This window comes from Artemia sp. Qi Xiang Cuo, chromosome 19 (assembly GCF_049724085.1).
Source record: "Artemia sp. Qi Xiang Cuo chromosome 19, ASM4972408v1, whole genome shotgun sequence".
NCBI lineage: Eukaryota > Metazoa > Arthropoda > Branchiopoda > Anostraca > Artemiidae > Artemia > Artemia sp. Qi Xiang Cuo.
Window position 1 is genome coordinate 21,402,578 of NC_142812.1, and position 24,552 is coordinate 21,427,129.

The window sequence follows — 24,552 nt, forward strand, 5'->3', positions numbered from 1 at the left end:
GCATTTGCCCCATTACACTCTCTTCAGTTTTTTCCAAACTTAATGAAAGTTTCCTCTGCGACTGGCTTAGGGATATAATGTGTCTGCGTATTGACACCCGGCAGTTTGGTAACTTAAGGAAAACTTCCACCACCCATTACCTTGTGCACTTAATGCATACCATCGTAAGTAACCTTGATAAACCAAATGTTTGGCTGAACCTTGTCTTAGATGATTTCCAAAAAGCTTTTGACCTGGTTGACCACACCATCTTAATTCGTTCACTACTGGTTAACTTTGAACTTGTTCCTTCGTTAGTAAATATTGTTATATCATGTCTTTCGAATAGATATTAAACTGTTAAATACAAAAATATTTTCCCTAAGCTCCTGCTTCTATATACTGGAGTCCTTCAAGGAACCTTATTGGGACCACTTTTATTTTTAGTTACAGTTAATGATAGTGGTAGGGATTGTCCCCAAAGACGGAAATACATGGATTACTTGTTGACCTTTGATGTAGGCAACAGTAAGGCTAAAGGTGATCCCCTCGAAGTTCTAACCCATACTTTAGATGAAGCTAAGAACCTAAATTTGAAAGCAAACTCCACGAAATCTGATATAATGACAATACATTTCTGGAAATCCACTTCCACTTTCCTTGACCCTATCTCACTCGAATTGCTAGTGAAAGATGTTAAACTCCTCGGCGTAACAATTTCAAACAACCTTAGGTGAGATATGCGTGTTTCTAATATTGTTAAAGAAGCAAACGTTTCATTATCTATGTTAAAAGTTTTAAACAAATTTAATTGCTCTAAAATGCAATTCCTCTGTGTTTATTAATCATTTATCAGGCTGCTATTAGAATTTGCATGTCTGGTCTGGCATTCGCATCTTTCAAACGAACTTAGTGACAAAATCGAGTCGGTCCAAAAGTGTTCACTCAGGATCATCTATAAAGAGAGCAAAATTGGATACTCCTTCCTCCTTAAATCCGCAGGTATTACCACGTTAAAAGAAAGGAGAGTACAATTTTGTTTGCGTTTTGCTAAATCCGCAATATCTAATCCTCGTACTGAGGACATCTTTCCTGATTTACATGACCCCATTAGAACCCGTCTCCCCCGCTTAGCTTCCTTGGCAATTCCAACATGTTCATCTATCCATACCATTACTGAGAGGATCCGGAAAAGTTTTATCCCCTTTATTTTGACGCACCTAAATAATCCCTGAACTATGCTCTCTACCAAAATTAACTCCTCCGTCCCTTATTTTATTTGTTGGGTATGTTCACAATAATCATGCGTCTTTTTTTTCTCTTTATCTTTGTCACTTTTATTTTCCTTTTTATTGAGACTTATTTATGTTAAATTTGTTTTCTGAACTTTAATTTTAAATCTTTTTTTCCTTTAATTGTATTCCTTTCTTCAATTGTAAATATTTCTTTTGACAACTAATTTGCCTTAATTTTAAGCTGTTTTTTTTATTTTATGTATTTGACCTGGAACATGATTTCAGCAATGTTTTTCTTCTTGACTGTGATTTTCTTTTATCCCCCACCCCTTCTTCTTCTATTTTTCTGTTTCTAATCTAGCCATTTGTTAAATTCTTGTCGAACATTTTTATGCCTGATTGGTGTTTCTTTTCTTGTTGTATTATTTGTTTCTACGTTTTGCTTTGTCTATTTCTTTTTGACATATGAAGCGAATTCGGCTCTATTAGAGCTTGTGATAGCCTTTGGAAAATAAATATTATCTTATCTTATGCCCTGGGGGCATATATGGGTCTTATGGAAGGGATGCTCGTATTAACTTCAAAGAGGACTCATTTGATTGGAAATTGAAAGTTCTAGTTCATTTTTTAAGGGTGAGATTGGAGGGCAACTAGCCCCCCCCCCACGCCCCTTTTTCTCCAAATGCATCCAATAAAATTTTGAGATTGCCATTAAGTTAAAAATTGCTCAAAAAGTCAGATAACAAAAACTCAGGTTTCATCACAACCCCCCAGGGCCAGGCGTTTTAAGTTATGACCTGTGGTATATATAGTTCTTACAAAACCGATGCTCGTATAAACTTCAGAGAGGGCTCATTTGATTGGTAATTGAAAGTTCGAGCTCAATTTGTAATAGTTAAAAGAGTTTTGAGGGCAGCTAGCCCCCCCCCCACGCCTTCTATTTCCAAACCTATCTGATGAAAATTTTGAGATAGACATTAAGTTAAAAATCGTTCAGAGGTCGGATAAGAAAAACTCCTGTGTCAATACAACCCCCCAGGGCCCAAGAGAAGGCGTTCTAAGTTATGCCCTAAGGGCATGTATGGTTCTTATGAAAGGAATGCTCGTATAAACTTCATAGAGGGATCATTTGATTGGAAATTGAAAGCTCTAGTTCATTTTTTAAGAGCTAAGAGAACTAGCCCCCCCACCCCCTTTTTTCTCCGAATCCAACTACTACAAATTTTGAGATAGCCAGTTTTTTGGAAATTGTTCAAAAATTAGATAACAAAAACTCCCCCCAGGGCCCGGGGGATAGGCGTTGTAAGTGTTGTCCTAGGGGCGTATATAGTTTTTATGAAAGGGAAGCTCGTATAAACTTCAGAGAGGCCTCATTTGCTTGGAAATTGAAAGTTCTAATTCAATTTGTAAGAGTCAAAAGATATCCGAGGGCAACTAGTCCCCCTCCCCAAAACCCTTTTTCCCCAAGACCATCCATTGAAATTTTTATAATAGCCTATTCATTAGTAATAGTTCAAAGGTCAGATAAGAAAATACCTGTGTCTACGCAATCCCCCAGGGCCCGGAGGCATGCTTTATGAGTAATGTTGTAGAAGCATATACAGTTCTTATGGAAGGGATGCTTGTATAAACTTCGGAGAGGGGTCATTTGATTAGAAATTGAAAGTTCTTGTTCACTTTTTAAGAGATCGGAGGGCAACTAGCCTCCCCCCTCCACGTCCTAAATGCATCAGATAAAAACGTTGAGATAGACATTTTGTTAAAAATAGTTCAAAGTTCAGATAACAAAAAACTCCAGTGTCAACATAGCATCCCCAGGGCCCAGGGGTAGGTGTTATAAGTTATCCGCTGGGGGTCTTTATGGTTGTTATGGAAGGGATGCTCGTATAAACTTCATAGAGGGCTCATTTGGTTGGAAGTTGAAAGTATTAATTCAATTTTTATGAGTCGAAAGTGATTGAAGGGCAGCCTCCCCCCACACTCCATTTATTTTTTTCCCAGAGGCACTTCATATAGAAGGGGTCATCGTATAACTTCAAAGGGGGCTCATTCAATTGGAAATCGAGAGTTCTTGTATCCTCTTTACGAGTCAAAAGTGATTGGAGGGCAACTAGACCCCCCCCCAAATTTTTTTCCCCATATACATCTTATAAAAAATTTGAGGTAGCCATTTTATTGAAATAGTCCAAAGGTCATATAACAGAAACTCCTTTAGGTATGGCCATTTCGTTAAAAATAGTTCAAAGGTCAGATAAGAAAAACTCCTGTGTCGACACAACCCCCCCAGGGCCCGGGGCAGGCATTGTAAGCATCGCTCTGGGGGCATATATGGTTCATACGGAAGGGATGCTCGTATAAACTTCGGAGGGCTCATATGATTGAAAATTGAAAGTTCTCGTTCACTTTTTAAGAGTCAAAAGAGATCGAAGGGCAACTAGCCTCTCTACGCACTATTCTCCTCAAACCCATCCGATACGAATTTTGAGAGAGCCATTTTTTCAAAATAGTTCACAGGTCAGATAACAAAAACTCCGGTGTCGACACACCCCCCAGGGCCCGGGGCGGGCATTGTAAGCTTAGTCCTGAGGTCATATATAGTTCTTGTAAAGGCGAAGCTCGCATAAACTTAAGAAAGGTTTCATTTGGACGAAAATTAAAAGCTGGAGTTACTTTTTTCTGAGTAACAAAAGATTGTAGGGCAACTAGCACCTCCCGCTCTCCACGCCTTTGGGTTTATCGGATAAATAAACCCATCCGATAAAAATTTGAGGTGACCATTTTGTTAAAAATAGTTCAACCATCAGATATTAAAACTCTGGGGTCTACACAACCCCCCAGGGACCAGGGACAGGCGTTGTAGGTTATATTCTGGTGATATATAAGGTTCTTATAGAAGGGATGCTCGTATAAACTTCAGAGGGCTCATTTGATTGAAAATAAAAAGTTTTAGTTCACTTTTAAAGAGTCAAAAGAGACCGAAGGTTAATTAGCCCCCCCCCACCCTTTTTCCCCAAACCCGTCCGATAAAAATTTTGAGATAGCCATTTTGTTAAAAATAGTTCAAACCTCAGATAATAAAAACCCCGAGGTGGACACGAACCCATTTTTTCACTTTGATACCAGTTTTGATACTTTGACGAACATTTGATTTTTTTCTTAAAGTTTGATTTTGAAATAAGGAATTTTTAAAAACTTGAAACTTTTTAAAACAAAAAATTATGAAAAATTAATTTAAAAAAAACTTTACGAAAAATTATTTTTTCAGATAAAATTAAAGACAATTTCACACTTAATATAAGCATATAAAGATACCATTTTAAAATAAACATCAAAACAACAAGAAATAACTACTACATAATAAATGAAACCCAAAACGAACAGAAATTAAATAAAAAATCATAGCAAAAAATATACAACAAGTAATAATATAAATGAATAAATAGATCTTAAAGCGAGTAATGCTTAGATTGAATGTGAAAATTAAGCTTAAAACGAAGAGAAATTAAATAAACAATCAATGTAAACAAACATACAATAGATATTAACGTAAATTAACAAATAAATCTTAAAACGAGTGAAACTTAAATTGAATATGCAAATCAAGCTTAAAACGAACAAAAATTACTAAAAACAAGAGTTTGGATGTCACCTCCTTGTCTCACTGTAAAATTCTAAAACCTACTGCGTCATTGGCGCTTTACTGAAAACTATATGCGTCTTGAACAGTCTTGGAAAGTATAAACAACATCAAATTGAATATTTGATATTTGTATTATTTGTACAATGATATTAATTGTTGAAAGATTCATCCGTTCAAGAATTTATTTCACTGTAATTTATTTTTATTTTCGATGCTGTAAGAACTGGGAAACAAAATATTTGTAAGATAATTCGTTTTCAGTTAAGCACCAATGACATATTAGTCTATTGGTTTTTGTTTACATTTAAGGAAGGGGGCGTCACCTCAACACTTTTTTTTATTGGAACCATATTCGTTCTGATTAAATTTAAAAGGACTTAATAAGATAAAGATAATATTTAATATAAAGTGATCGAAATTGCTGAAAGCTCATTAGTTCAAAATGTTAATATAATTTTAATGTTTATTTTCAATATTAAGTACAAAAGAAAATATTTGTCAGAAAATTGGTTTTATCTTATTTAACATTCGAATCGTTCGCACCTTATTTTAAGTTTGAAATATATTCAGGAATTTTTCACCACCCCCAGTATCAGGAGCTTACTTTTTTCCACCCACAGTTTCAGAAAATATTCCTTATTATTATCTTTTTTTTACAGTTTGGACGTTTAAAATGGAAAAACAAAAAACAAAAGCCCTTTTTCGAAAAGTTTTCTAATGTAACTTTTCTAATGCTGAATGCAAAATTTCCCGATATTGAAAATTTTGTAATGTTGAACACAATTCATTTTTATCTAAAGCAATTAAATTATTTATTTTTTTTGTTAATATTGCATCAAGGTAGGAGAGGTTCATTTTATTTCATTTCGGAGGAATAGTTAAGTACTAGTATAGGATAGTTTGCTTAAAGACATTATGGTCGAATGTCCAAATACGATTCGACAAAGCACTAAGTTCCTCAAAAACTACCATTCTTAAAATATTTTCAATGAAAACTTGACATATTCTAAATACCAATTTCTAATAATAATCTATTTTACAATCTAACAGTTACTACTATCCTGTTCAACAGCCCCCTGGCAGTAAGTCACATTGATTTGCATTCTTATTACATATAAAATAAGCTTCTTCAAATGAAAGTAAAGAGCGACATTAACACACAAAACGAAAAAAAGAATTACATTAGATTAGATTACAAAACCGTTCCTTGCGACACGCGGGATTGAACCGGAAAACCTTCAACCGGCGTACGCAGCTGCATCCACGACGCTATCGCAAGGTATCAGGATCAGTAATTCGTCTACAAGTCTATTCACTTACTTTCAATAATAGAAGTTTAATGGATGATTTAAAGCAACTTTTTTGTGCAGGCAAAAGCTGCTGTGAGGATTTATTTATGTAGGATTGTAGATGATAATATAATTGAGTTAAGGTGAAGGTGAATACATAACTTGATGTCTTTTTTGTCCTCCTTCATGATTCAATAATTACTTCTGGAGGAAATTAAATATCAAATATCATTTACTTCTGGAGGAAATTAAAAACAAAAATATCTAGCGAGAAAAAACTGACATTTGTATAACTTGGACGTTTCAAAAAAAAAAGAAAAGAAAGAAACAAAAGCCCTATTTCGAAAAGCTTTCTAACACAACTTTTCTAATACTAAACGCTGAATTTCTGAATATTGAAATTCAGATCCTTATAGAATCTAAAGTTTATACCTAATTATTTTTTCAATTATTTTTCGGTAAAATTTTTTTACTTAAAAAAAATATTACATGGTGGCTAGTTAGATTATGATTGTATTTTGAAAGTCAATCTTGAAGTGAAACTAAACCAGAGACTATTCCAAAACAATATATAATATGATAGGCTATAATAATTCTAATATACTATAGGCTATTAGTTATAGGCTATAATATACTAATAAATAGCTATAAACTATGCCGAAACAGCGAATGAAAATCCTGGTTGCATTTTCGAGTTCGGTTAAAAAGTTACATTAGAAACGTAATGGAACTTCCTTGGGGTCAAAAGTAATCATTATCAACTGGAATGCACAAAAGTAATGTATAACTAGAATGCATAAGGTACTTAAGACTTCCTTTGTTTTATATAACCCCAAGTATACACATTCAACACCTAAAGTATACCTTATAGGCTCATTGTGACAAAGTTCAATGAAGTCATTATAAAATCGCTCAGACTTTTAAGATTAGAAAACTAGATCAATAAATTCTAGATTAAGATTAGAATATACAAGAATTTTGGTTTTCTATATCCTAAATATAGAATACACTTGTTATCTCCGAACGGACTGGGCCCAGAATTTTCATGTCTTTGCTACAGTTAAAACAATTACATCATAGTTGCCCCCTTATGGGTAACCACTGTAGATAGATATATACAGTAAGATAATTCCCTATCTCAACCATTATACAAAGTCGGACCGAAGATGCAAGTGTTCCGGAGAGCGTAAAGACATAAACGACATTAGATTTTTTCACGGGTAGACAAGTCAGATTTCTCTTGAACGTGAAACTTGCCTTCACCTTTGCAACACTTAATTTTAAAGAAACTAATTTTAAATTAATTTATTTCATTACATAAATAAAAATCGGTAATTAGTAGTGCAATGTTATTATTAGGTGTTTTTAGAAATTACAAGTAGGTTGCAAAGTCTTGAGTTGGTTTAAAAAATTGTTTTGAGAAAGTTTCTGCCAAAATACGTGTTCCAGGGTCGCATCAGCGGTACAATGGACGACGACGCACGAGTATATGGGCGGAGTTTTTATACGCGCCAAGACTGTAGTAGCCAAATACTACTGAGTCGTGATTATACTGTATATAATTTATATACAGTGGGGGTAACCTAGTAAAGAACGAAACCTAGTCTCTTATAACTGATAAATTAAAAACATTTTAAAAATAACTGTCAAATGACGAAGAATCGCCGTTTAAAAGTGATTCGAGAATAGTAACTATTATCTCGATTAATCTTAATGATAAAAGTTCGTCGCAAAATTAAACTTGCAGAAATTTATAGAAATAGACTTACAGCCCCCAAAAAATGATGTCAGATCGAAATGTAAACTGTACCGTTGGAACCACTATAGCCATATACCCCATTTAGGAGAATTACAATCTCTCGTCTTAAGCAACAAGGAAAACGACTTTTATATAGGACACCGTGATGTATCTCTTTTTTTGTCGCCACTAATGGGTGGCGACATCCATTTTTCGTAAACATCAAAGAGACGTTTACGAGCTCAGTTGACAGGAAATAGCTGTATCTCGTACCTTTTTTAATTAACGAAAGATAATATTAAATAAAATATAATTTTCGACAAAAACTGCAACTTCATATATGTAAGACAACTTCACGATGTAAGACACGTATATTTTGAGAACATAATATAGTACACGTATCTTTTGAATGTTACTTCTCAGTATGATGTCAAATTTGAGCGATTCTGCTCCCTGATTCTTTGTGGATTGTTCTTTACTATTCTAATAAGAAAAATCCGAAGGCGTTTTCCTATTTGTGATACATATTTTGTTTTAAAAATTCAGAGTAAAAGATTTAACTGCAAAAATAAATAAATAATTCCTTTTTGGCTTCAAATCTGGAATAACAGATGAAAAGCTGAATATTAATTTGCCCTCATGCGGACTAGATCATAAGATAACTTAGAATTGCCAAAGAAGTTATTTAACGAAAACGATGGGCCAACGAAAATTATGATTGAATTTTCGAGCTCAGCAGAAAAGTTGTATTAGAAGCATAATGGAACTGTTTTAGGCCTAAAAACTGTGTTCATCAGCGATACTAATGGCATACACTAGGATTAGGGACTTGTTCCTTATTAGAAATTCAAGCAAACATATTCTACCATCAAAATATTCCTTGTAACTTTGTTCAATGAATTTGTTCAATTAACCGTGTTCAATGAAGTTCAATGAATTTGTTATAAAACCGCTAAGGTTATGCTCGTGCCAAAACACAGTTACGCCTGTTGATAAAAGAGCCAAGGAATATAGATGATATAAGTTTTCCCTTGATTTGAACGCCCCACTTGTACTATATTAGCGGAAAATTAGAATGGATAGATATTGGTTTGAAAGACTTGCATCAACACCAATTTCTTCCCACTTTTCCCAAATAACACTATGGTCTGGCATCTTCTGCCAGATTTACCAGATTCATAGAAATATGCCAAATTTACAGATATAAAAAAATTTGATTCCATGCTGTCATAATAAAAAATAAATAAAAATGATCAAAGAGGGCGTTTTTTAAAGTAAACGAAAATACTGCAAAAATAAATCGAATATTTCTGAGGATAACCATCTTTCTTCTTCAGCGCCAATAGAACAATTTTTTTTCACGGAAAATGTCCAAAATGTAAGAAAATGTAAGAAGACAAAGAAAACATAAAAAGGAGGTGCTGAAGAAAAAAGACAGATATCCTCCCGAAATATTCACTTTTTTTAATCTTAATACCGTATATCATATAATAATATTGAAATATAATACATATAATACTATAATAATATTATATAATATAATGTATATAAAAGTATATATAATATATATGAACATAGAATATGTATATATATATATATATATATATATATATATATATATATATATATATATATATATATATATATATATATATATATATATATATATATATATATATATATAAACAAGACGCCAATTGCAGAAAAGCTAAGGGATGATATAAATATGTTAGTAAAACTTCAGAAGATAATTTCGAAAATCAAATTGGCCTGCCATAAAAAGGATTAAAAATTTAACAAATAAAGATCAAGAATGGCGTTTCTAAGGCTAATGGAAATACTAGACGAAAACCAGATGAAATAACTCAACAAATTGGGAATGGAATATATAATTAGCGCCGTAGCCGCGCAAAACTTTTGATTTTATCCTAAGGTGTGACTTTAACGTGGCCCATCCATCGTATATAAATGAGATTTACAAGAGGTCACTTACTGACAAGAGGGTTCAATATCTGGAGCGCTGTTGGGTATACACTTTCCATTGTTGGAACAATAGTCCTCAGTGCAAAAAGTTGAAAACTGACACCTATCACCTGTCCAGCCTCTAGGGCACTCACAATCTGGGGTGTCTGCATCGTCTGAAACCTGACACACCCCTTCGTGGTGGCAATAATCTTTACACGGATTCGTAGCACCATAAAATTTATCGCACAACGGACCACCCCATTCTTCACGACATCTGTAAAAACAAAGAATAATGAAAGGAAATATTGCTTAAAAATGAGTCCTTACACATTTACCAAAGCCACAACAGCCATCAAGAAACGTAAACTCCACACAGAAATTTCGAACATAACTGATATTAATACATATATTTTATGCCAATAATTATAGAAAATCCAACTAAGACAGCATCGAATTACTAAAACTACTATAGATTCGTGATAAACTTTACTCATTTATAACTGTACACTTTGCTCATTTACAATCATGGCTTCATCTTCATCTTTCTCTCAATCCATTTCTGATTTTTTTTTTTTTTTCCTTATTCCAACAGCAATTTCCATTCTTTTTGTTGGGCATTCGTTGTACTATACCACGAATAAGCAATGAATTCAACATCTCGTGTATTACAATATTTATTAAAGCTAAGCATAACCTATTTCCATCATTTTATCGTTTAAAATCTAAAAAAAGAATTTTGACAGCAACTAATACATCAAATGAATTGGCTTTTATGCTGATTCCAAATATATATATGGCCAATTTTTGTTTTTTCCTATTTCTGCATATACGCCCTTTTTCCATTAATATCGCATATTTGCTATACTTTGTGCTAAGTAAAATGGCATACGGTTGAATTGGAACACATCATACCCAGCAATAAATGATTTCATAACTGAAATTAAGGACTTACCCAGGATTTTTTTTGGAGGGGGAAGGGAAGGGATAAATAAATTTGTAACAGAACACTTCGAAAATTTGTTTACGTGCAATATAGAATGTCTCCTGCCCCCTGGAAATGGTATTGACTTGCACAGAAACATGTAAAACCACTATGGGACAAAAAAATGTTTTTCATTTTGATGTTCTTAGTATTTTAAAGGCCATAAAATTCATATTCATGTCAAGGTCACTTAACCTGAGGGTCAGTATTGAAACCTGTTTAAACAGAGTTTACAAGAAATTTACTACCATAAAGCTGATTCACTAGACAGCTTAGTAAACAATTTGAAATTGGGCATTTAATCTAAGCCAGACACTGATTCAATGAGACTCAAGAGGCTTACATTTATAAAAAGAGGCTCAGACACCCTGGTATAGGTTGGGTGGCCAGTTCTCTCCTAAGAATTGATCAACAAGTGGACATTTGAATTACCACAACTTGGGGTCAAACAAGTTAAAGGAACAAGCTAAAAAATCATTTACATCTTTTTTTACAGAACACAATTGCCACATAATTACCTGGTTGATAACCAAAATTTCTGAAGTGACTCCCTGGTTACCAAGGAACCTTTTCATATAAGGAATAAATTCCAGAAGTTCTTCAAGTCTGTCTCTAACAGGGATGATTAAAGCCAACTTGTGAATTGGCTTTGAGATGCCTTCAGATTCAGTACTGATAAGTTTTTAGTGACATCATAGCTTTGTACAAATTCTGATTAGCTCTAAGAATCCAAAGCTAAAGAAAGGGGCCATAGTGGAAGATAGGCTCTGTCGAACCTTAATATGGAATTAAATTTTCGGCAAGAAGTATAAAGTCTGCTGCATTTCACCAGCTAAACCAGATGAATAGTCTTACTAAAATTGAGCTTGAGCTTGTATTTGCCATTCTTCATTGAGACTTCGAGCGTAGCACCGTTTATAAGTAACACCATATTATCTACAAGAGGGGACACCCCGCATCGAGCTCTTGAAGAAAAATGTTATAAGGCACTGCACCTCAATTTGGATTAATTGCCCGAGAGACTAACCAATGAAAGTCCGTCTACTGGTTCATTTACAAATGAGTTCCAAGCTTCCGTACTTTTTTATATATATAAAAAAAAAAGCACTTTAGATCATTAGTATGATTGGTTAAGCATAAATTTACGCTAGTTCTACGGAGGATACTGTATTTATTCGGAGGGAGGAAGTTCAACTCTAGGGAGAAAACCTAGGTAAACTGTTGACTAGTGACAAATCAGGCCATAGGTTTCCAGAGGCCTGGCGTCATGAATTTTGTCTTAAAAAGTCTTTATTGATTCGAGGTTAGGGTTGAGACGTTACGCAAAAACTGATGATTTGAAAAATACAATGTCAACTTAAAATTATGAAACGATGTCAACAAAAGGATAAAAAGGTTATTATGATGATTTTTGAGAGAATGCAACAGATGAATGGAAGAGATAGCGTTTAAAAGCGCTTTTATTTTTAGTTATGAGGTTTAAATGATGAAAACTCTGATCAACGTATCTAAAATATACTCTTTCAGAACTTTCAAATTTCTACCTGTCTTATTAGTTTGGTTCCGATAGTATTTACAAGCCACATGTATTTAAAAAAACCCTTCAAATTCCAAGCGATTATCAAAAGTAAATCAATTTACTTTCAGCATACATTTCTCATTAACAATACAAGTTTTCACTAAAAAACATTTGCTCATTAACAGACACATATCAGCCTAAGCCTACAGGTTGTAGGTTGAGAACATAGAAAAGCTTATTTATTAAAAAAACAAATTTCATGGTGAAGAAAAGAGGAGGGGGAGAGGGGATTGGAAAAAGTCCTTCAAAATAATCAGGGAGCACATTTTCGTCAGCAATGTAAACGTAAACTTATTTCTAAATTAGAAATACGTTTACGTTAAGTTTACGTAGGGTCGAAAAATAGCTGTGTATTTTATTAGAAATTCTAATAAAATACACAGCTATTTTTCGACTCTTCACAGCTACACGAAAATGTTTATTGAAATTAAACACAATTGCATGGTGGCAATTTACATGTTTATAATCAATCTGATTTTTCCCTTAGAAAAAAAAGAAGAAGAAACTTAGATCGAAACCCCATACGTTACTTAGACTATAGACTATCTGAATTACACCTACTCCTATGCCTATCTACCTCAGTTCTGCCCTAGGTAGGATGGATGACAGACTATCATCAACAAGGGAAATTGATCAATTTTATACAACTCTCAAAAAGTCATGCCAGCTTTACCTCTCACAAAGACTATCTATCTTGGCTTTACTCTAATTAGCCACGGCTAATTATTATTCAAGAGCAATTGAGAAATGTACCATCTCTTTAGCAACATTTCTCTATCCTTTTACCTTAAACTAAAATAATAATTTCAGCCTTTTCTGTTTCTTTTCTAAGGTTACCGACAATTTCAATTGAGAATTAAAACAGATGGAAATGCCTGTTGCCACTTGAAATATTTAGTCTAAGAAAACTCTACAAGTTTCAAAGCAAAGCTCAACCAGTTTCTAAGAATGCAATTTTCTCTTTGATTTCCAGCCATCTGACCTTTTCTCCTCGTTTAATAACAATTTTATTTTACGTTCAATACTCCTGCCCCCTTTGGACTATTTTAAAAACAATTTTCCCAACTGAGACCTTTCAAGTTTATTGCCCCACTGAGAAGTGTAAATTTTCGGTACATTTGATTTTCGACTATTTAAGTCAATTTGTCAACAGTGGACACACAAATGGTACAGTGTTGAAAAGAATATGAGTTTTTCCCGTCTAACAATTGGTATAGATAGACTTAGGACGAACCGATCTTTTTTTCGCACTTAAAAAACAGTGTTACTTAAGAGTAAAACAAATACGGTAAGCAATTCAATTTTGAGGAGGGGCCTGAAATTACAATTTGAATTGATATTTTTTTAATACAAGAGACCCTATATTTGAATATATGGATTCCTTAAAAAAAAAAAAAAAAAAAAAAAAAAAAAAAAAAAAAAAAAAACACAATTCGAATTTTATTTAATTTAATAGAAGGGACATTCAAGTACAAAGAAGTAATTTTTATATCAATAGCAGTAACGACAACATTAAAACGGTAACTAATTGAATATATGGACTACTTAGAAAAAAAAAGAAAGTTTTATTTAATTTAATAGAAGGGATATTCAAGAACAAAGAAGTATTTTTTGTATCAGTAGCAGCAATGACAACGTCAAAACGGTAACTATTTGAAGATATGGATTACTTAAAAAAAAAGAGATTAAATTAATTTCATAGAAGGGACGTTCAAACACAAAGAAGTAGCCTTTATGTTCGTAGCAGAAATAGCAATGTTAATATGGTAACTATTTGAATACATGAATTCCTTAAAAAAAAGAAAAATAACAGAAAAAATATACATTTCGAGATATGATTAATTTTAAAAAAAAAGGCAGTGAAGCTTAAAGAAGATACTTTTATATTCGTAGTAGTAATAACAGTACTAAAATGGTCACTATTTGAATATATGGATTTCGTAAAAAAAACCCACTTATTTCGAGTCTTTTTTTAATTTCATAAAAGGGACATTCAAGCAAGGATAAGTATTTTTTATATTTATAGTAGTAATAACAATGTTCAAATTGTAACAATTTGAATATATGGAATCCTTAAAAAAAACAAAAACAAAAAACACACATTTTGAGCTTAAATTAATTTCACAGAAGGTTCCGCAAAGCACAAAGAAGTAGCCTTTATCTTTATAATTTAAAGTTTGAATTTGAATTAACTGAGATCAGTTAAATTGAATTAATTCAAATAACAAACTAAATTAATTAATTGCGATTAATCTAAGTTAAATAAATTGATATTAAATTAATTCAATCTCAATTTATTTATATTTTAATTAATTAAATCAACGAATTGTTTTAGCGAGGTATTTGTATCAAGGTATTTCTATGGAAGGTTGATTTTTGTTTATTTTCTATGAATAGCTAAGTGCTAGTATGTGATAGCTTGCTTGTTAGACATTATGGTCGAACGTCCAAATAGCATTCGACGAAGCACTAAGTTGCTCAAAAATTACCATTCTTAAAATATTTTCAATGAAAACTTGACACATTCTAAAAACATATTTTGAGATGTAATTAAAAAACCAACAAAGAGAAAAATCTCTAAAAAAAACAAACAAACGAGACTGTGGCCAGTGGAGATAAAATAAAACAACAGAAAAAAAAAAACGCGGATATGTCGCCTGTATACAAAAAATGCTTATTCATAACGAAAGAAAAAAAAGAAGAACAAGATAAAAAAAAAAAAAAAAAAAAACAAGATAAAACTAAAAACCAATAAAACCACCACCAAAAAAAAAACAACAAAAAAAAAAAAAATGTACAATCGGTGGAAACTAATCCAAGTAGGGAAAAGATGCTAATATAGAGTTACTTCAGTGAGGACACCAGAGTAACTAAATTTCATAATAGGGAAATTAAAAGCAGAAATAAATAAATTAAATTTGTAGCATAAATAGCAATGTTAAAATGGTAACTATTTGAATACATGGATCCCTTAAAAAATAAGGAGACAAAAACAACAGAAAAAACAAACATTTTGTGACATAATTAATTTCGACAGTAGAATTTTATGGCTGATTTGAGAATTTTAATGATACTCACTGCCATCTATGCCAGTCCTTTGAGTAAAATTCTGTATTCTATTCAATTGATTCTGAATAATCTGTTCCCATTTCTCTGATCAAATAGTTCGTGGTAACGAACTGTAAGTAAGGAGCGACCCGGCTCAATAGTAACCAAAACTCAAAAAAATTGAATTTCGATACCAATAGATACATTAAAAGAATCGAATTTTTAAGCTGATTTCAAATATGTAAATTTCATCAGGTTTATCTCACCTATCAAAAGTTACGAGCCTGAGAATATTTGCCTTATTTTCGAAAAAAGGGGGAAACGTTTACGTTTACCATTGTTAACTAAAAGCCATAGAATCTTAATGAGAATCACACCATCAGATTTAGCGTATCAGAGAACTCTACTGTAGAGGTATAAAGCTCCTATCTGCGAAAATGTGGAATTTTGTATTTTTTGTCAGAAGAAAGATCATAGATGCGTATTTATTTGGTTTTTTTTCTTCTCAGGGGTGATCGTATCGACCCAGTCATCCTAGAATATCGCGAAACAGCTCACTCGAACGGAAGTTAAAAGTTCTAGTGCCCACCAAAAAATTGGAGACCAGCTAGGCCCCCCCATGCTCATTTTTTTCCCAAAGTTACCCGATCAAAATTTTTAGATAGCCATTTTGTTCAACTTACTCATAAATCTAATAGCTATGTCTTTGGGGATGACTTAATCCCCCACAATCTTCGGGGGAAGGGCTGAAAGTTATGAACTTTGCCCATTGTTTACATATAGTATTGGTTATTGGGAAGTATACAGACGTTTTCAGGGAAGATTTTTTCTGGTTGGGGGGTCAGGGAGAGAAGGTTACTTGGGAGGATCTTTCTATGGAGTAATTTTTTGTGGGGGAAGGGAATTTTTCATGAAGGGGGCGCCGGATTTTCCAGCATTATTAAAAACGCTGTAAAATTAAACAAAAAAAAAGTTTTTTCAACTGAAAATAAGGAGCAACATTAAAACTTAAAACGAACAGAAACTATTACATACATGACGGAGTTCACCCCCTCGTCAATACCTCGCTCATTACGCTAAATCATTTTTTTAGTACTTTCAAAAGAGCTATTTATTTTAATTAAACCCTTTGTGATTCAGGGGTCAATCTTAAAGAATTGGAACAAAATTCGAACTTAAGCGTAAAGAGCGAGGTATTGAAGAGAGGGAGAACCCCCTCATACCCGTTTCTGTTCGTTTTAAGCTTTAATGTTGCTCCTTAGTTTCAGTTGAAAAACTTGTCTTTTTTTAATTTAATTTTCGAAGACATGATTAGCTATTTTGCTTCAGAATTTCAAGCTTTTCTTGTTTAAAAATTCAGGCTCAAATCCCTTCAACAGTCGATCGATTTTGTTGACTTTATAAAAAAATATATAAGGTTTAGCTTGCTTTCCAACATATTTCCCAGCGATTTAACTTGTTAGCATTACCAGTGACTAATAAAAAAAAACTTTTTTTAATTAATATCCGTAAAAGTCGTAATAGCCATAAAGGAGGGGGTGGGATGTCAAACCCGGAAGCATAGTTATTTGACTTTCGGACTATTTTTACAAACTGGCTATCTCAAAATTTGGATCGGATGCATTTGGGGAAAAAGAGCATGAAGGGGGAGGGGCCGGTTGTACTTCGATCACTTTGGATTCTTAAAAAGGGAACTAGAAATTTCGGTTTCAAATCGAATCAGCTCTCTCCGAGGTTTATATGACCGCAGCCACAGCTTCCATAAAAAAAACCTTATATTTTAACAATGAACAATTTGCATAGCTTACAACCGTTGGCCCAGGCTGCGGGGGTTGTGAATCAGCCCCCTTTAGAGCTTATATGACCAATTTTTCCATATGAAGTGCCTCTAGAAAAAAAAAACATTGAACCCTTATGGCTCTTTATTATAGCCAACGCTATAGCGTTACCTATGATATTTATTCATAAGCTCTTGTGATCAATTTTAAACGAGCAACCATTAGAACTGCCTAAACTAAAATATTTTTGTGATATGCTAGATACTTAATAATTTTATTATGATTCAAAAAAAAAAAAAACTGCCATTAGAACTAAAATATTTTTGTGATATGCTAGATACTTAATAATTTTATTATGATTCCAAAAAAAAAAAAAACTGCCATTAGAACTAAAATATTTTTGTGATATGCTAGATACTTAATAATTTTATTATTATTCCTATCAAATCATTCACTCCTTCCGATTTGTTTATTATAAGCTAGCCAAAGATCCAGTCGACACAAAAAAACAATAACAATGGCGTAAGCACTTTTGTGAGGACTACAGAAATAATCTTTTACCCCCCCCCCCCAAAATTTTGCATTTTATAGTGAAATCTACTGACTGTGTACGATCTCTATACAAAAAATACTCGGTTGCCTTCAGGCTTTAAAAATAAATGCATGTTAAATACATATTAAATTTAATTAATTGGAAATATTAGAACTAAACATTAAATTTACAAATTTTGAAAACTTTTGGGAACATATATGTAACAATTTGCTCAAATTAAAATAGAACCGGAGTGAATAAAGAATATCCAAAACTGAAAAGAGAGAGAGCTATTTAAACTGACACTGTATTAAAGACAAGCCATCTAGCTACAACACTGTTAATGTTAAAAGAAAGAAAGTGCGTCAAAAACATCATTTTGGCGATCATTGCATGCATAAAACATACCGAATATAAATATTGGTGAAGAAACTTCGAGACAAGTGTTTTCAAACATGCTGGCGCATCACTTCCGGGTTTTGCGGGTTATTTTTTTAATTTTCCTTGGTTATGATAATCTTTAGAACATAATTTTTGCTGGCAAAAAGTTATGATTAGTCTGCAATTTAACGTAGAGAAGTCGGCTTTTTCGTTTTTTTAAAACAACAGACAGAGGTTTCAGCGGGTCGGAGGTTTATACAGTAAGGCTAGGTGAGATTAATGCCATCAAATCCCAATACGTACATTGGTCTACCGATAGGTCGTACTCTTTGAGAAACCCAAAATATGCTTCTTGACCAAATTTAAAAAGGTGCGCATTGCGCCTACTGTGATCAGATCAGATCAGTGTTTCGATAGTTGTTTCGTGTTTTAAGGCTTCACAAGCTACATTCTATTTTATTAGTCTTGTAATTCACTGAGAATCAAACCTGATCTTCCTAAGTTTACTCGGAAGTAGCAGCTTGAATAATAGGGTTCTCAGACATGTTGAATTTCAAGGTATCACTTTTATCAAGAAAACACTTGGTGTTATCTTTTACTCCATCTCACTTATTGGAGGACACACAAAAAAAACCAATTATAATCAAAAAGCTCAATATATTAACAAAAAAAAAACTAACCTGCATATCGGCTTTTCATTAATAAAAAGACAGGTTCCATTATTCTTGCAATTATCAGAAGAACAATCAGGGTGAGAAACAGTCGGTGTCGTAGTTTTTTCATAACACAATTCAGAGTTATAGTCTTCTATCGTGCAAACATCAGTCTCACACCGTGACCCCGTGAAACGAACTTGACATGAGCATGTCAATTTATTTGGTGCGCGTTGACATGTTCCCCCATTTTGACAAAAATCAAAGCACATATCAGTCTCACATTTTCTACCAGAAAATCCAGGGGGACAATCACATTGTGGAACTCCTATTAAACTCATCGTGCAATTCCCCTGAAAAAGAATATCGGAATTGGTGAGGTTGGTCAGAAGCGTCTGTAAAATAGATTTTGTGTTTTTGGATCAAGGAATAGCTGCTATTTTTCTGCCTAGAAACACGAAATAAAATTCATAAACCTTGGCCCCAAGAAAATCAATTCATTTCAAGTATGTTGTTTAAGTCGTATTAAATATATTGTACAGCTCCCTGAAATATTTGATTTGGTCAGATGTTTGATTGATTTGGTGATTTGTGATTTTGGTAGAAATCGCCAAATCAAACATTAATTAATTTACAACATTAATTTTTATCTAGGACACCCAAATTATCTGTGAGATTTAAGTCTTGCCTTCAGCTCCAGAAAGGTTTCGAGAAAGCCAAAATTATGCTCTATGCAGTCTTGCTACATTTTTCAAATTTACAAAGCAACCGAAAAGGAGAGGGAGCTGACCCTCTGACCTTTGCTATATTCTGTCCTTTCACTTGTATTTGATTGGGTTTTCTTTGGGGCAGGGAGGAGAAATTAATGTTTGATTTGGCGATTTGGTCAGGTTGATCAAGAGGGTCTGCAAAACTTGACTGTGTTTTTAGACCGCAAAATAGCGGCTATTTCTCTGTCTAAAAACATAAAATCAAGTTTCTCAAACCCTGGACGCGAATGAATCAATTTATTTGAAGCACGTTGAAACGTTAGACTTGTTGAGTTTGATTAAAGAGGTATGAAAAACTTCACTTTGTGTTTAAGAGGGCTTTTTTCTTTTGTGTTCTTGTTTTCTTGCGTTTTTTCTTTATTTATTTAATGTTCGTTTTCAATATTATATTGAGGGTAATTCGAGGAGTTTGTCTCCAGATAGTTTTGTATGTTTGTTCTTTCTTATGGAAGTGATTATTTTGACTTCAAATATAACATTCTGTTCCGTCGCGATGAACCCCCGGACCAAAACAGAAAGGAAAAAAAAAACCATTTTGACAGAAGTTAAAGCACATATCAGTCTCAAATCCTGCTCGAAGATTTAAAAATAAAACCATATTGCGATTTAGCGAGGTTGATGAAAAGGGTTGATGAAAGCACAACTTGATTTTGTGCTTTTAGACAGAAAAAAACAACACACCAGACTAGACTCCAAGCATCTATTTTCTTTTTTTTTACGAAGTTTCACTTGTTCAAAGTTTTTGGCAAACAATGCCCAAATCAAAGATAAGCCATCTTTCATTAAGCAGCTGGGCTGTTGTTACGTCAATAAAAAGCTTTATAATGTAAAGACAAGGATAGGTTTGTATAGCCTAATTACTTTAAATACATGCAAGCCATTTTCACATATTTGAAGACGCTTAGGAATTATAGCTTTGAATATACAAAGCTAAGAGTCAATCAAGTAGTTAAAGATTTTGGCACTCCCCCTTCCTCAAAATAGAGTTTTCAGTAATAAAGCTTAATTTTAGGAAATATGTCTCTGAAAATACAAGAGAGTTGGAGCACTTGTACTTTATGTACAAGAGAGTTTGCGAGCTAGTAACCAAGAAAAGTACAGTACTAGATGAAAAAGGATCACAGAAGGTATCCGCTCGAAATAGATAGAGCATTTCAAAGAAAAGCTTAATCCTGATGTCCTTCTAAACCCTGCTTTCCTTGACCTGTTTCCGGTTCCTGTCTCAGACCCCAGCCCACCTCCCCTCTATTCTCAAGTTGTGCACGCTCTCCGAGTGCTGAAGACAAATAAAGCCCCTAGCTCTGACGGAATATAAGCAGAACTGCTGAAAGCTCGGTGTAAACCACTTATAGACCTTTTACACAACGTCGTACCTGCTACCTGACAAGAGGGACATTTTCCGACTTCTTGGTGCGAGGCCGCATAAGTTACTTTACTGTTTTAAAATGAAATATTTTTTTTTCTTAATAAATTGAAGGCTATTTACACGACATCACTTTTCATACATAAATCACAATAAAATTGTAATCTTTAAATTACGTAATAAAATAAGACTTACTCAACTTTCAGGCATATTAATTCTTTTAATGGTTTAATATTGTATCCACTAATTACCTTACCTTAGACCTTAGTTCCTCCAGGGCCAGGTGGGGCACATAGGGCATCAACGAAGCCTCGCCAGACGTCTCGGAGCGGAGCAGCAGCCGTGACATCCTCCCACTGTGGCTGTAACGACAGCTCAGTACTCCGCAGATTTCGGTCGTACTGTCGTCGGAGGGTGTGTTTCGGTCGCCCTCTTTTTCGCCCACCCTCGAGTTGCCACTCGTAGACAGCATTCGGAAGACGGTCTCCTGACATTCGGAGAACATGACCAAGATAGGTCCATCTTCTCTGCGTCAAGAGATCTGTGACTGGCGGTTGACCTGTTCGTCTGCGGGCCACTACGTTCTTGACCCTAGTCCTGCCACGAAATGTTGAGAATTCTTCTGAGGCAGACATTGAAACTTCTGAGACACAACATTCGCTCTCTTCGTAGAGGGCCATTATTATTCGAACTAGTTTATTAGATACTCCATAAAATTTCAAAATCTTCCATTAAAAAATTGCGATCGATGGAGTCGAACGCTCTTTCAAAATCAATGAAGAGCAGATACAGGTTTTTATTCCATTCTCTTGACTCTTCCACCATAAGCGTGAGGATAAAAATAAGGTCCAAACATGATCTACCAGGCCGGAACCCATGTTGTTCTTCCCTTAGATGTGAGTCAAGAGCTGCTCTCAAACGCTGCAATATAATCGTGGCCAAGAGTTTACTTGGCACTGAAGTCAGGTTGATCCCTCTCTAGTTGTCACAGTTAAGAGCATCTGTCTTCTTTAACAGTTTGACTAGAATACCTCTAGTCCAATCACGTGGGACCTTTTCCGCTACTACTAGGAGAGCAGTCCATACATTTAAGCAGGTTTGAAGGGGTGTCTTTAGCATCTCAGTCGTTATCCCATCGACCCCCGATGTACGACCATTTTCAAGCTTTTTGACAGCTGCTTCTACCTCTACAGTGCTGAGAGGATCAGCACTTACGTCAATTTGTAAAAAAGGATATCAGGTATAGTTTTTTGGTCATGTGGTTAGGGGACGATTAAGTATATTTTGAAAATGGGATGCCCATCTTTCGTCAACTTTCTTGGGATCTGAAATGACATTCCCGTTTTCATCTTTAACAATTGAGAAGCGGTTCACTTTTTTTCCAACTTTCTGTTTGGTTATTGTGTAAGCCATCCTGGAGTCACCTTTCTTCACAGCCTCTTCGGCAAGTGCCGCTTTCTCTTCTATCTGGTTCCTCTTATCTCTTCTTGCACTCTTTTTGACAGCACTTTATCCTCTTCTTTATAGCGAAACTGCAGAGTCTTTAATTTCAGGCCTTGACGCATTCAGGATATCTCTCTTCGTTTCCTTGCGCCGTTCAATGAGTTTCCAGGTTTCATCCTGTATCCATTCCTCCTTCTTTCTTTTCTTATATCCAATATTTGCCTTGGCGGCATCATGGTAGGTATTCTTGATCATCAGCCAGATATCTTCGACACCATGATTTTCAGTTTCATCTGTTAGATTCAAAGCCTCGAATCTGTTTTTCAGAGAGGTACAGAAATCATTTCGTAAGTCTCGGTCTTTCAGTTTGTCGGTGTCAAACTGCCTATAGATACTGGTCACTTACTTTTTTCAAGCTTTCAACTTAATTTGTATTTCAGTCATCCTCAATATATGGTCTGAATTAACGTCAGCTCCTTGAAAACCACGTACGTCAAATAAGCTGCTTCTCCAACGTCTTGAAATTAGGAAGTGGTCGATTTGGCCTTTTGTCCGACCATCTAGGGTCACCCAGGAGTATTTGTGGATTGACTTATGCTCGAACAATGTGCCACCTATGATCAAGTCGTTGCTCAGCACGTAGTCTAGAAGGAGCACCCGTTGTCATTGATAACTCCTATGCCATGTGAGCCCATGGCTTCTGGACAATACTGACGGTCTGCTCCAATTTTGGCATCGAGGTCGTCCACAACGCAGAGAATATCATGAATGGGCACATCTTTGGTAACTGCTTGTAACATTTCATAGAATTTGTCTTTTTCATCTTCGTCGGCTTCATTTGCGGGGGAATAGCAGACAATGATGGTCAGTTTGGAGTGGTTTGAGATACATCGGACCACCAATAACCGTTCCTTTATAGGGTTCCAGCTTACAATTGCCTTCGACAAGCTAGGTGACATCAAAACTCCGACTCCAGCGTGGTGTGTAGCAGGATCTTCACTAGAAGCCAAAGTGTATCCATCGTCATTTTTCTCTAGTCCGCTTCCTGTCCATCTAACATCACTTACGACAAGTAAATCTAGACAATACTGTTTCATTTCTTTGAGAACTTGTTGGGTTCTTGAAATCTGGTTCATCATTTTTACATTCCAAAACCCTATTTTGGTGGTTCCTTTTGCAGTCAGAAATCGAGTCCGGAGCGTGCAGGGGTCGTCATCAGGGAGGTTGAAGTATCTGAGGCTATTGTTGGCGTTTCAGTTGCAGTTGGTTTTCCCCAGGGGTGGCCCCACTGGGTCCAGGTATTGGCTGCAAATCCTCAGCCCAACCTTAACCTTTTTCTAGGCTTGGGACTGGCTACTATGCACACATTCGTATACACAATACAGATACATATTCGTATGCACTAATTATCTCTCACTAAAAATTCCAAATTTTGACGATTCTTTTCACCCTGATTGTACAATCCGCGTCTTCTTTTTAGGAGCGGGGGGGGGGACAAATCTGGTCCGATAAAACGAAATTCCTTGTGTGTATCTAGCTACAATCTTATAAATGTCAATACAAGCAACAATCTTGTCAAACCAAGCTACAATCAAATGTCACTACAAGCTAAAATCCTGTAAGTGTCGATCGCCAATCATTATATTTCGTCGTTTGCGGATCAAAAAGTCGATTGTGAATCAAATGTACAATCAAACGTCAATCAAGCTACAGTCAAATGTCACTACAAGCTACAATCTTGTGAATGTCAATTGCGGATCATTAAATTTGAATACCACTACTACTAACAAATCACCACAGCACCAAGCCACCTGAGGCCAACACAGCTACGCACGCTCATCCTTCCTCCCAATCTATTCAAAGCCTCCCTATTTGCAACCTCCCAGGAAGTTCCCACGTCCCTTGGATCTTTCTTTACTACGTCCTTTCACCCCAATCATGAACGGTTTGCTTTTTATTTGGCCCTAAATAGTTGACCGAAAAAAACAGTCTTCGGTAATCTGTCATTCCTCATATGCAAAACGTACCTTAGCCATCTTAACCTTTCTCTCATTATATCCCTAGAAAGCGGTATAGAACCACACTTTTCATATAACCTACTGTTTGATATACGGTCAGTCAGTCGGGTACCGAGAACAATCCACAGGCAATTTCTCTGGAAAACATCTAGCAACTTT

At 34.7% G+C, this 24,552-nt stretch overlaps 1 protein-coding gene across 1 annotated transcript in view; it reads right to left on the bottom strand.

The window, feature by feature from the left end:
- The window catches only part of LRP1 (LDL receptor protein 1), a 654,607-nt gene that overhangs the window by 34,532 nt on the left and 595,523 nt on the right, over positions 1–24,552 (bottom strand). The window contains 2 exon segments of the mRNA XM_089105022.1: positions 9,875–10,120; positions 18,827–19,152. Coding sequence (XP_088961148.1) covers positions 9,875–10,120; positions 18,827–19,152 — 572 coding nt within the window.